The 12,843-nt window shown below is 59.6% G+C and overlaps 2 protein-coding genes across 2 annotated transcripts in view; one reads left to right on the top strand and one right to left on the bottom strand.

Annotated features, from left to right (window-relative positions):
* The window catches only part of ABHD16A (abhydrolase domain containing 16A, phospholipase), a 536,419-nt gene that overhangs the window by 49,853 nt on the left and 473,723 nt on the right, over positions 1–12,843 (bottom strand). The window lies entirely within an intron of this gene.
* Positions 471–2,962, top strand: LOC144274226 (protein S100-A16-like). The gene is made up of 3 exons (XM_077832877.1): positions 471–567; positions 2,161–2,330; positions 2,822–2,962. The coding sequence occupies exons 1-3, from the start codon at positions 471–473 to the stop codon at positions 2,960–2,962; spliced, it is 408 nt and encodes a 135-aa protein (XP_077689003.1).

Consider the following 12,843-nt stretch of genomic DNA (forward strand, 5'->3'; position numbering starts at 1 on the left):
CTCTGGTCGTACAGGGGGAGAGCATCTCTGCTAGCTGAGGGCTCCTTCATCTAGCGGACAAAGGCACAATGAGTCCCCAGCGGCTGGAAGGAGAAGCGAGCGGTGGCCACTGGGAGCCCCCCGGGAACCTTCTACTGCTGCAGTGCGAGGGGGGCTCCTCTGTTCACTGACACGAGCAGAGCCCTATGCCTCAGCAGCTGCAAGGCACAGGGTTCAAAGCCTCCCTCCACCATGTCCTGCATGGCGCCCCCCATGGGACGCTCCATTGGGGGGAAGGGTAGAGCCCTGTGCTGGGGCGAGCAAAGTTAAAACTCCGGCTCCCCAGGTGCGTGCGTGCTCTTAACGAGTCAGCACTGGTGTTATCTCCGGCTGGGAAAGATGCCAGCAACCGTCCAGCGCCTGGGCTCGGGAGATGGGGAGGGGTTTTCCATGGATGTGGGACCGGTTGCCTAACGAGAGGCTGGACTTGAATGAGAGCCAGATGCAAGGCGACATTAACTGACTGCCCAGGTGCAGGGCCGGACAGAGAGAAAAGAGAACGAAGGGGCGGGCTGTCATCCTGTGGAGGTAGGTGTCCCCCCTGCCCCTCAGTTTGGGGGTTGGAGAGACTCTTAGAGCAAGAAGATGCAATAATTAGGGGGTTCAAGAGGCTGGGAGCCAGGACTCCCTAGTGTCTATTCCTAGCTCAGGGACAGGGGAGGGACCGGGGGGTTGGAGCACAGGACTTGGAGGATGCTGGAGAGATGGGTCCTCATCTCAGCTCAACCCAAGCCCTTGGTGCCCTGTTATTGTGCCCACCAGTCCAATGCAGTGCACGGCCCCTTTGAGGCTCATTTAATCCACCTTTTTAAAGAGCCTGGAGATTTTAAATCCACTTTTTTTAATCCACCTTTTTAAAGAGCCTGGAAAAATAGAGAAAAAGCTAGGGAAAGGGCTGCTGATCTCCTCACTTCCTGTGCACAGCTCCAAATACTTGACTTAATGACCATGGAGTTGTAGAAATGTAGGACCTAGAGAGATCGTCTAGCTCGGGTCCCCTGCACTGAGGCAGAACTAAGCATTACCTAGCCCATCCCTGACGTGTGTTTGTCTAACCTGCTCTTAAAAATCTCCAGCGACAGAGATTCCACAACCTCCCTAGGCAATTTATCCAAGGCAGAAAGTTTCTCCTAATGTCCAACCTAAACTGCCCTTTCTGCAATTTGAGCCCATTGCTTCTTGTCCTAGCCTCACAGGTTAAGGAGAACAATTTATCACCTTCCTCTTTACAACAACCTTTACATACTCGAAGACTGTTCTCATGTCCCCCCTCGGTCTTCTCTTCTCCAGACTAAACAAACCCAGTGTTTTCAATCTTCCCTCTTTGGTCATGTTTCCTAGCCCTTTCATCCTTTTTGTCGCTCTTCTCTGGACTTTCTCCAATTTGTCCACATCTTTCCTGAAAGGTGGCACCCAGAACTGGACACAGTCCTCCAGCTGAGGCCTTATCAATGTGGAGTAGTGCGGAAGAATTACTTCTCGTGTCTTGCTTACAACGCTCCTGCTAATGCATCCCAGAAGGATGTTCTCTTTTTTTGCAACAGCATTGGCTCATTTTTGGCTTGTGGTCCACTCTGACCCCCAGATCCCTTTCCGCAGCACTCCTTCCTCGGCAGTCATTTCCCGTTTTCCCAAGTGGAGTACTTTGCATTTGTCCTCATTGAATTTCAGACCATTTCTCCAGTTTGTCCAGTTCATTCTGAATTTTAATCCCGTCCTCCAAAGCAGTTGCAACCCCTCCCAGCTTGGTATCATCCGCAAACTTTACACGTGTGCTCGCTGTGCCATTGATCATTGATGAAGATATTGAACAGAACCAGAACCAGAACCGATCCCTGCGGGACTCCACTCAATATGCCCTTCCAGCTTGACTGTGAACCACTGATTATCTATCTATCTATCTATCCCCAGACACCCCCTCTATTTATCTATCTATCTATCTATCTCCATACACCCACTCTATCTATCTATCTATCCTACACTTGAGCGGGTCTGGCTATCTCCAGCAGAGGGCAATGTTGCACAAGCAGATAATCCCCAGGAAGGCCAAGACATGGGCCCTTGGCTGAGGTCTCTGGGGCTGGTGGGACCCTAAAGGCGGCATCTGCCTTTGCTTTGCAGGTGGAAGGAAGCCGGCCGAGATGGCTGGGAAAGATTCTGAGCTGGAGAAAGGCCTCCATGCCATCGTGGACACCTTCTACAAATACACCAAGGGCCCGCCTGGAGCCAAGGTGCTGGACCATGCGGCTTTCCAGAAATTGCTCAGCAACGAGCTGAGCCATCAGCTCAAGGTGAGACCCGGGTACTCGCACCCCAAGGCGCCGGCAATTGCCAGTTGCTCACTGCTGGCAAAGGGGGCTCTGGCGGTGCCCCTCAATCGCGACCCTCAGCCCCCTGCTGCCCCAGCTCTGCCGGGGCCTCTCAAACCCGACCTGTAGCCCCCTGCTGCTAGCCCAGCCCTGGGATCTCCCCCACACCCAGCTCTGCCGGTGCCCCTCAGTCCCGACCTGCAGCCCCTGCTAGCCCAGCCCTGGGCTCCCCCTTTCCTGCCACCAGCTCCGATGATGCCCCTTAATTCTTAATTCACCCCTCCTTTATCCACTTCTGCCTCTAGCTTGTAGCTCAGCGACACACAGACACACAGACACACACACATCCCCATGTAGCAGGTGTGATTCCCTCCAGCCGGGGGCATCCCTCGTCCGCTGCCCCACCAGTCGCAGCCTTCACTGGCCAGCTGCTTCCCCCACTGAGGCTTTGCCTTGTCTCCCTGGTGTTTCAGGAAGCCCAGAGCACAGAGGCAGGGAAGGACCTGTTGAAGAAGATGGATACAGACAACAACCAGCTCATCTCCTTCGAGGAATACTGGGAGCTGGTCACCTTAATCTGCCAAGCCATCGAGCGTTACAATTACAGCAAATAGAGACTGTTGAGCAGAAGCCAGTGGGGAAACCGAGGCAGGCTCCTAACTAGGCAACTCCCTCAAATCCTTCACCTACAGAAGTTAAAGCAAACCTGTCCCCCTCCCCCTCCTCTAAACCCAGTTGCCCTAAAACTCACCAGCTCGCTCGGAGACTGGAATCTGTCTGCCTACCCCTCCTCCCGCTGCCGGGATCCCCATTCCGGCCTGCACCCCCCACAGCTCCCACCGCCAGGATCTCCACCCCGCCCTGTGCTCCCCACATCTCCCCCTCTCCCACCACCGATATCCCCACCCCGCCCTGTGCTCCCCACATCTCCCGCCTCTCCCACTGCCGGGATCCCCACCCCGCCCTGTGCTCCCCACATCTCCCGCCTCTCCCAATGCCGGGATCCCCACCCCACCCTGTGCTCCCCACATCTCCCCCTTCTCCCACTGCCGGGATCCCCACCCTGCCCTGTGCTCCCCACATCTCACGCCTCTCCCACTGCCCGGATCCCCACCCCGCCCTGTGCTCCCCACATCTCCCGCCTCTCCTACAGCCGGGATCCCCACCCCGCCCTGGGCTCCCCACATCTCCCCCCTCTCCCACTGCTGGGATCCCCACCCCGCCCTGTGCTCCCCACATCTCCCGCCTCTCCCACTGCCTGGATCCCCACCCCGCCCTGTGCTCCCCACATCTCCCGCCTCTCCCACTGCCGGGATCCCCACCCCACCCTGTGCTCCCCACATCTCCCGCCTCTCCCACTGCCCAGATCCCCACGCCGCCCTGTGCTCCCCACATCTCCCGCCTCTCCCACTGCCCGGATCCCCACCCCGCCCCGTGCTCCCCACATCTCCCGCCTCTCCCACTGCCGGGATCCCCACCCCCCCCCCCGTGCTCCCCACATCTCCCGCCTCTCCCACTGCCCGGATCCCCACCCCACCCTGTGCTCCCCACATGTCCCGCCTCTCCCACTGCCGGGATCCCCACCCCACCCTGTGCTCCCCACATCTCCCCCCTCTCCCACTGCCGGGATCCCCACCCTGCCCTGTGCTCCCCACATCTCCCGCCTCTCCCACTGCCCGGATCCCCACCCCACCCTGTGCTCCCCACATCTCCTGCCTCTCCCACTGCCGGGATCCCCACCCCACCCTGTGCTCCCCACATCTCCCGCCTCTCCCACTGCCCAGATCCCCACCCCACCCTGTGCTCCCCACATCTCCCGCCTCTCCCACTGCCCAGATCCCCACCCCACCCTGTGCTCCCCACATCTCCCACCTCTCCCACTGCCGGGATCCCCACCCCGCCCTGTGCTCCCCACATCTCCCGCCTCTCCCACTGCCCAGATCCCCACCCCACCCTGTGCTCCCCACATCTCCCCCCTCTCCCACTGCCGGGATCCCCACCCTGCCCTGTGCTCCCCACATCTCCCGCCTCTCCCACTGCCCGGATCCCCACCCCACCCTGTGCTCCCCACATCTCCCGCCTCTCCCACTGCCCAGATCCCCACCCCACCCTGTGCTCCCCACATCTCCCACCTCTCCCACTGCCCAGATCCCCACCCCGCCCTGTGCTCCCCACATCTCCCGCCTCTCCCACTGCCGGGATCCCCACCCCGCCCTGTGCTCCCCACATCTCCCCCCTCTCCCACTGCTGGGATCCCCACCCCGCCCTGTGCTCCCCACATCTCCCACCTCTCCCAGTGCCGGGATCCCCACCCCGCCCTGTGCTCCCCACATCTCCCGCCTCTCCCACTGCCGGGATCCCCACCCCGCCCTGTGCTCCCCACATCTCCCCCCTCTCCTGCTCCTGGGATCCCTCCTGGCCTGCACTCCCCACACCATCTGCCTTGCCCACTGTAACTTGGTCATGTTGCTTGAATAAAGAAACCAGTTTGTCTCTTTTCATACTGCAGTCACATGGGGCTCGGTATTGCGCTGAGTCGGCAGAAGGCAGTGGGCGTGCTGGAGGGAATCAGACCTGCCGTGTGGGGTGAGGGGGGTGCCCCCCACTGGAGGGAATCAGACCTGCTTTCTGTGTGTGTGTGTGGTGCCCCCTACTGGAGGGACTCAGAGTTGGGGGGCGGGGGTGTGAGCGACAATCTAGCCCAGGGGTGGGCAAACTGTTTGGCTCGAGGGCCACATATGTGAATAGAAATTGTAATGGGGGGCCATGAATGCTCATGAATTGGGGTTGGAGTGCGGGGCAGGGGGGGAGGGCTCTGGTTGGGGGTGCGGGCTCCTCGGTGGGGCCAGAAATGAGGAGTTCAGGGTGCGGGAGGGGGCTCCGGGCGGGGATGCAGGCTCTGGGGAGGGGCTGGGGATAAGGTGTTTGGGGTGCAGGAGGGTGCTCCAGGCTGGGATCGAGGGGTTCGGAGGGCAGGAGGGGGATCAGGGCTGGGGCAGGGGGTTGGGGGGGTGGGGAGAGACTCAAGGGTGCAGGCTCCCAGCGGCACTTACCTCAAGCGGTTCCTGGAAGCAGCAGCCTGTCCCTTCTCCGGCTCCGACACTCAGGCACCCCCCATGCAGCTCCCATTGGCGTGCTGGAGGGGGTCATGGGGGGGGCCCTGGGAGCACATAGTAGCAGGAGCGGTGCCCTCCTGTGGCTTCTGGGAGTCGTGTGGTGCGGCCCCAACCCTGCACCCCGGCCCGTAGTTTGCCCATCCCTGCTTTATGGGGGGGGGTTTCCAGCTCAATTGACACAGATATTACCTAGCATTGGTCCCTGGGGGACGCCACTAGAAACGACCCCATTAGATGACAATTCCCAGCAAAAATTCCTTTGGGGCATCTATCAGCAAGCCAGTTTTTAAGGCAGTGGATGTGGGCTGCCTTGGTTTTTGCCTAGGGCTAATTCTCGAGGCAGGCTGGCGTGCAGGGCTAAGTCAAATGCCTTCCATATGGGATGTCAGCTTTCCTTTGAGTGTACGATGTTGACAGAGTAATCCTTATTTACCTAACTGGGGAGCTCATAAAAAAACAATACTGAGTTTGTCTGACACGACCTGTTTGCCAAGAAACCAGGCTGATGGGAAACTAACACAAGGTGCCCGGGTCTCTTTGTTCATTTCGCCTTAGGCCATGTGGGGATGTCTTGCTCCGTGTTGCAACATATGACAGATTCCAGGCCAAATTCCCTGCTGGTGGCGAACGGCCCTTGATTCAACGGCGTTCCAGCCACTTGCCCGAAGGCTTCACTTGGCCCTGACTTCCTAGGAAGAGACGTTCCCACTTCTGTATCTCAGATACAGGTCAAGAGTGCACAGAGGCAGCCCTCCCTGGGCTAGATCCCCAGCCGGTGTCAATCGGACCTCGCTCTGTTGGGGCCCATGGAGCCAGAGCCCCAAATGGTGCAAGTCAGCGCTGGATTCAACTGGGCTCCACCCGTCTGGCACCTTTGCCTTCCAGCCCAGCTCATCTTCAGCATTCACTGCCAAGAGACGGCGGGAGACCCGTTTCCCCCGGGAACCTCGCAACTCACTCAGAGGGCCGAGTCAGCGGTCTGCAACGGCTCATCCGTAAGGCTACGATTTCATCAGGGATATTTTTAGGAAAAGTCAGGGACAGGTCACGGGCCATAAACAAAAATTCATGGAAGCTGTGAGCTGTCCCTGACTTTTACTAAAAACATTCCTGACAAAATGGGGAGGGAGGAGGGGCCAGCACCCTGCCCCCTTGCGTGCAACAGCTGGGAGCTGTGGCCCCCGCCCTCCCTGTCCAGTGGCTGGCAGCTGGGGAGGGGCCACCAGTGGAGGTGGGAGGGGTCCCCCACCTCCCACAGCAACTGGGAACTGCGGGGTCCCCCTCCTCCTGCAGGGGCTGGGAGCTGGAGGGTCCCCCACCTCCCATGGTAAGTAGGAGCTGGGGGGGGGGGTCGCCATCCGCAGCAGCTAAGCAGCTGCCAGGGTCCTCCTGCTGCCCGCGGGACTGGGAGGGTCCCCCACTTCCTGCAGGGGCTGGGCAGCTTGGGGGGCCCCCATGTCATGGAGGTCTCTGGAAGTCACGGATTCGTAGCCTTACTCAGCTGACATGCTCAGCTGGTCCGAGGCCAGAGAAATCAATTTCTCCCCCAGGGAAGGAGAGAAGATGCATAATCCTATATGTTTCAGAGTAACAGCCCTGTTAGTCTGTATTCGCAAAAAGAAGAGGACTTGTGGCACCTTAGAGACTAACCAATTTATTTGAGCTCGCGAAAGCTTATGCTCAAATAAATTGGTTAGTCTCTAAGGTGCCACAAGTCCTCCTTTTCTTTTTTTGATAATCCTATATGGGATTTGAACCTATAAAATCAGGAATCCAGAGTCTGATCTGTACATCCAGAATGACCCCTCCAGAGTCAATGGAATCAGGGCTGGAGTCTGACCTCAGCGACCCCAGTGTAAACCCAGAGCGACTCCACTTCAGCCAGCAGCGTGTACTTTCGAAGTATGCTAGCGTAAAGCGAAGGAAGTCCAGCAGTTTCACTAGATTTACAATTTCTAAACCCAGAGTAAGAGAGGTTGACTCAGTTGAATTACTCCAGGTTCCCACCAGCGTAACGGAGTAATAAACTGATGGATTTAGTTCACTGCATTATTGGGATGTAATTGAAGAATAACTCCAGAAAGGCCAGCAGCGTTACTCCAGGTTTACACTGGGGTATAATTGAGGAGCCAGTCCAGGAACCACATCGGATTCATGTTGGTGTGACTGCAAAATAACTCTGCTGACTGCGCCGGTGTTCTACTGGTACAAATCCAGAGTAACTCCAGTTAGTCCAGTGGAATTATTCCAGGTATGCTCACGTATCTGAGGAGTAAATCCATGAACTTCAATGGATTTACCTTGGTGTAAAGGGAGTGACTCCACTGCCTTCGCCTCTAGGTTGCGGGTTCGAATCCCATGGCTGTTGGGTTGGCTAAAACAAGGTGGTGGGATCTTGGCTTGTTCTAGGGAAGGGGCCCTGAAGCCATCATCCCTGATCCTGCTGTTAACTAGCCCCCGGTCATTGGTGAATAAGCCAAGACTACCCGGGCCTCAGGAACTGAATAGAGAAGAATCCGACCAGTTGTAGGACTCGGGCACATCAGCAGAGGGTGACGTGGGGCAATTTGGCCATGGCACCAAGATGGCTCCAATCAGGCCCCAGGGTCGGGGGACTGGCTGGCCCAGGGCGATGGGGCCTCTCCCCTCTAAGGGCGTCAGAGCTCCAGGTCCCACATGGAGAGGGGCTCGCTGGACTGGGTGCTCAGGAAGGGAACTATCTCCTCCGCGAAGGAGTCCTGGAAGGTGTGCAGATGGCTCAAGCTGGAGCTGTTGTAGAAGGACAACTGGCCGCCTTCGAAGTCCAGATACACCCCCACCTTCTCCAGCCTCCCGCAGACAGACAGGGCGAGGCAGGGGTCCGTCAGAGCCCGATACTGCCCCCCTCGCCGCTCGATGGCCCACACCCCTTCCCTGGCCCGGAAGCGGATGCGCCTCTTGCGTTTCACGGACCTCCGGGCGGCACCCACCACCCAGTCGGGGCTGTCACCCACCCGCACCTCCCAGTAGAGCCGGCCGCCCGCGCAGCCCTCCCGCCCCACCACACAGGGGCTGGCCGTGAAGCGCTGGGGCTTACGGCGCCAGAACCGCCGGCCCGGGCTGAACTTGACCCCGGTGGCTTCCTCGATGAGGACCAGGCTGGGGTGGGCCGAGTGGAGGTCCAGGGTGATGCAGGCTGGCACTGCAGGAGGAGAGAGGGAAAGGAAGGGGTTAATGGCTGGGCTGGGTTCTCTGGGAGGGGAGGGGGATTCCCCATCAATTAAAGAGATATATTCTCCCCCAAGTCAGTGCTGGCCCTATGGGAGCACGAGGGGGCACTGTGTTGCAGGGAGCATAGTAGGGGGTTCGGTAGGGGGTGCTCTCCCCTCACAGCCTATGCTGACCCCAAAACCCCACTGCAGGGCTAGGGGGCGCTGTGCTGCAGGGAGCAGAGTGTGGGACCAGTAGGGGGAGCTTTCCCCTCACAGCCAATGTTGACCCCAAAACCCCACTGCAGGGAGCAGGGTGGGGGACCAGTAGGGGGAGTTTTCCCCTCACAGCCAATGCTGACCCCAAAACCCCACTGCAGGGCTAGGGGGCGCTGTGCTGCAGGGAGCAGAGTGTGGGACCAGTAGGGGGAGCTTTCCCCTCACAGCCAATGCTGACCCCAATACCCCACTGCAGGGAGCAGGGTGTGGGATGCTTTTTCCAACACTGGGGGCATGCAAATCAATACCATGGGAACGGCACCACCCCGTCGCCTTCCTCTTCCTTAGCCTCTTCTTCCTCAGCCCCCAGCACCCCCTCCTGATCTCCCGCCCCGCTCCCCACAGCCCAGAGGCCGAGTATGGTCACCTCACCTGGGTGGACTATCCCCAGTAGCTCCTTCCAGGCGTAGAACTGCAGGGGTCCCTTAAACTCCCCGAGGTTCAGGTCCACAGGAACCACCCCATCGTCTTCCTCTTCCTTAGCCTCTTCTTCCTCGGCCCCTTCCTCGTCTTCCTCCTCTTCCACCTCAGGTTCCTCATCTTCCTCATCCTCTTCCTCTTCCTCCTCTTTCTCGCATTCGTCCGTGTCGTCATCACTGGTTCTCAATTCCTCTTCCGCCTCCGCCTCGTCCGGCTTCTCTGCCTCCTTCCCCTGGGCTCCCTGCCCCTCCCGGACCCTGTGGAAAAGCTTGAGGGTTGACGTGAGCGGCCCTACCGTAGTTTTCAAGGATAACAGCCTACCACCGCCGGCCAATGGGGTTATGAAGGGAACAGCCTGCCCACCACCGCCAGCCAATGGGGGTCGCAAGGGTAATGGCCTACCTACCACTGTCAACCAATGGCATCAGGAGGGTAGTGGCCTATGTACCGCGGCCAGCTAGCGGAGTTACTGCTTTAGCTCGGGGGTAATGTCTGGCGTGTGTGTGGTCAGCTGGCCTGCAGAAGACAAAAGCCTACTACAGCTACTAGTTTATGGTGGTACTCCCATATGTCGAGCGGTAGAGTCCAGAGTTCGCTGGGTGCTCATGAGAGGATAATAACCTACTATGGCTGCCTGGAGCTCAAGTGGTAGAGTTCAGCGTGTGCTGGTCCATGGCAGAGAACAGCTTATCCCTGCAACCAGCTAGATGGGGTAGCTCCTCTCGCTCACACGGTAGCGGCCCCTCCTCCTATGTCTGGTGGACCCTGGATTGAACCCGGCAGGTGACCTATGAACTCAAACTTTCTCATGGAAATTTTGAGCGTGGGGACAAACCCAAAGATACTCACCTCTCCATCAGCTCCTTGGCATCCTGGAGGAGAGGAGAAAAGGGATGGGAATGAGTCAACACCCGAAGGAGCTACCTCCGCCTCCCCCCACCTCTGTCTATGGGAGAAACTCTGCTCTGCAGCCCCATAACTGCTGCCTCACCCCAGTCCACAGGACCCTTGTTTCCTCCCTCGACCAAGTTTTGGTCCCCATCTCTGTTCCCTTTCAGTCCTATCAACCCCCATTGACCCATCTCTGCTGGCACCCATACCCCAGCTCTTCTCCCCTGCCCCTTGCAAAGACCTATCCCGCCCTCCAGGCGGGCTCTGCCCCAGTTCTGCCCCCCTCCAGCCTTCCCTGTCCCCTCCCAACCCTCCCCCAGCCAAGGTCTGGCCCTTTCCCCTCACCTTGAGGAAGCCAATGTTGTCCTTGCGCTCCAGCCCCATGCGTACCCTGGAGAGGGTCTCGGTCCAGGAGGCCACTTTCCCATTCAGCTCCTGGAGCTTCTCTTCCATCTGCACCAGGTTCTTCTTCCTCTGTCGCTCCAGCGCCTCCTTCAGGCCCAGCTCCCGCAGACTCAGCAGCTGGCGCATCTTCTCAAACTCCCCCGAGATGTGGTCCCACAGGGACTCGGAGCAGCTCTAGGCGATGCAAAGGTGTGGGGGGACAGGATGGAGACCTCAGTGGATGCCTGATCCATCAGGCACCAGACCTACTTCTGCACCAGGGATGGGCAAACTTTTTGGCCTGAGAGCCACATCTGGGTGGGGAAATTGTATGCAGGGCCATGAATGTAGGGCTGGGGGAGGGGGTGGGGGTGTGGGAGGAAGTGCAGGGTGTGGGAGGGGGTGCAGGGTGCAGGAGGGGGTTCAGGGCATGGCGTTGGGGAGGAGGAGGGGTGCAGGTGCAGCAGGGGACTCAGGGCAAGGTGTTGGGGGCTCAGGTCAGGGGCTGGGATGCAGGAGAGGGTGCGGGGTGCCGGAGGGTATCAGGGCATGGGGTTGGGGAGGAGGAGGGGTGCAGGGTGCAGCAGGGGACTCAGGGCAAGGGGTTGGGGGCTCAGGGCATGGGATTGGGTGCAGGAGGGGTTTGGGGTGTGGCAGGGGGCTCATGGCAGGGGTTTGGGGTACAGGAGGCGTGTGGCAGGGGTTGGGGGCTCAGGGCAAGGGGTTAGGGTTCGCAGTGCAGGATGCAGGAGGGGTGCAGGGTGCGGGCACCTCAAGCGGCTCCAGGCTGGCAACAGAGTGCATTGGGGCTAAGGCAGGCTCCCTGCCTGCCCTGGCCCCGCGCAGCTCCCAGAAGTGGCCAGCATGTCCAGCAGTGGCTCCTGGGGGTGGGGTGGGGCGGGGCAGGGCAGACAGCTCTGCCGTGCGCTGCCCTCGCTTGCGGGTACCACCCCCGGAGCTCCCATTGGCCACGGTTTCCCATTCCCAGCCAATGGAGGCTCCGGGGGGTGGTGCCTGCAGGTGAGGGCAGCGTACGGAGCCCTCTGCTCTGCCCTTCCCACAGGGGCCGCAGGGACGCGGTGCCAGCCAATTCCTGGAGCAGCGCAGGGCCAGGGTGGGCAGGGAGCCTGACTTAGCCCCATTGCACCATGGGGCTGGCAATCCCACGAGCCAGATTGAAAGCCCTGATGGGCTTGATACGGCCAGCAGGCCGTAGTTTGCCCTCCCCTGTTCTACACCAAGGCCCATTGCAGGCTGAGGATAGAACCCAGGAGTCCTGGATCCCAGGCACCCCTCCCTGCTCTGACCACTAGACCCCACTCCCCTGCCAGAGCTGGGGAGAGAACCCAGCAGTCCTGCCCTCCCTGGATCAAGCCCTTGTGCCCATCTAGCCCGGTATCCAGCCTCGTACCTGCAGCTCTGTTATGTTCTCCTGCTGGTGGCACTGGCTCCGCACCAGCCTCTTGAGACCTTCCTGCAGGGGCTGCAGAGACGCCTTGAGCTGTTCCTGGGCAGCAGAGATCCGGGGTCACCGGCTGGAACCGGGGGGACCTGCTGCCACCCCATCGAGATTCCCCGCCCAGCAATGGGATTTCAGTCCCAGATCCCTCCCGGGAATTTCAGCCCTGCCCAGACCTTCCCATTGGCTGCCCTTCCCCAAAATCCCTGCCTCCCAGGAATAGGCAGCCAATCAGAGCTGCGGCAGGTGGCAGGCAGAATGTGCTACCTTCCCCCACCCGGGAGGGGTTTTCAGGTAGGGGAGGAAGGAGCAGAAAGAGCCAGACAGTTCCAGCCACAGGTTAGTCCGCTCCCCCCACCACGCTGGAAGCAATGGGTCAGACTGCTCTCACCCCCCCCACACAATAGGTCAGTCCACTCCCACCCTCTCCTGTTAACAATAGATCAGTCCACTTCCTACTATGAGCAAGAGGTCAGTCCTCTCTCCCCTCTTCCCCTGTGAGCAATGGGTCAGTCCACTCCCCTCTTATCCGTGAGTAGTGGGTCAGTCCACTCCCCCCTGAGAGCAATGAGTCAGTCTGCTTCCCCCCTCCCCCTGTGAACAATGGGCCAGTCCACTCCCCCCCCCCACAGAGTAATGGGCCTGTTCACTCCGCCCTCCCCCTTGATGAGCCACCCCTGTCCCCCCCCCCGATGAACAATGAGTCAGTCCCCCCCCCCCACAGAGTAATGAGCCTGTTCACTCCCCCCTCCCCCTTG

Source organism: Eretmochelys imbricata, chromosome 14 (genome assembly GCF_965152235.1).
Source record: "Eretmochelys imbricata isolate rEreImb1 chromosome 14, rEreImb1.hap1, whole genome shotgun sequence".
NCBI lineage: Eukaryota > Metazoa > Chordata > Testudines > Cheloniidae > Eretmochelys > Eretmochelys imbricata.

Bases quoted from the DNA above. Each gene is read 5' to 3' on its own strand.
- LOC144274226 (XM_077832877.1), top strand. From the start codon at position 471: ATGAGAGCCAGATGCAAGGCGACATTAACTGACTGCCCAGGTGCAGGG. The intron at 568-2,160 runs GTAGGTGTCCCC...TTTGCTTTGCAG, and splicing joins CGGGCTGTCATCCTGTGGAG to GTGGAAGGAAGCCGGCCGAG. The intron at 2,331-2,821 runs GTGAGACCCGGG...CTGGTGTTTCAG, and splicing joins AGCTGAGCCATCAGCTCAAG to GAAGCCCAGAGCACAGAGGC.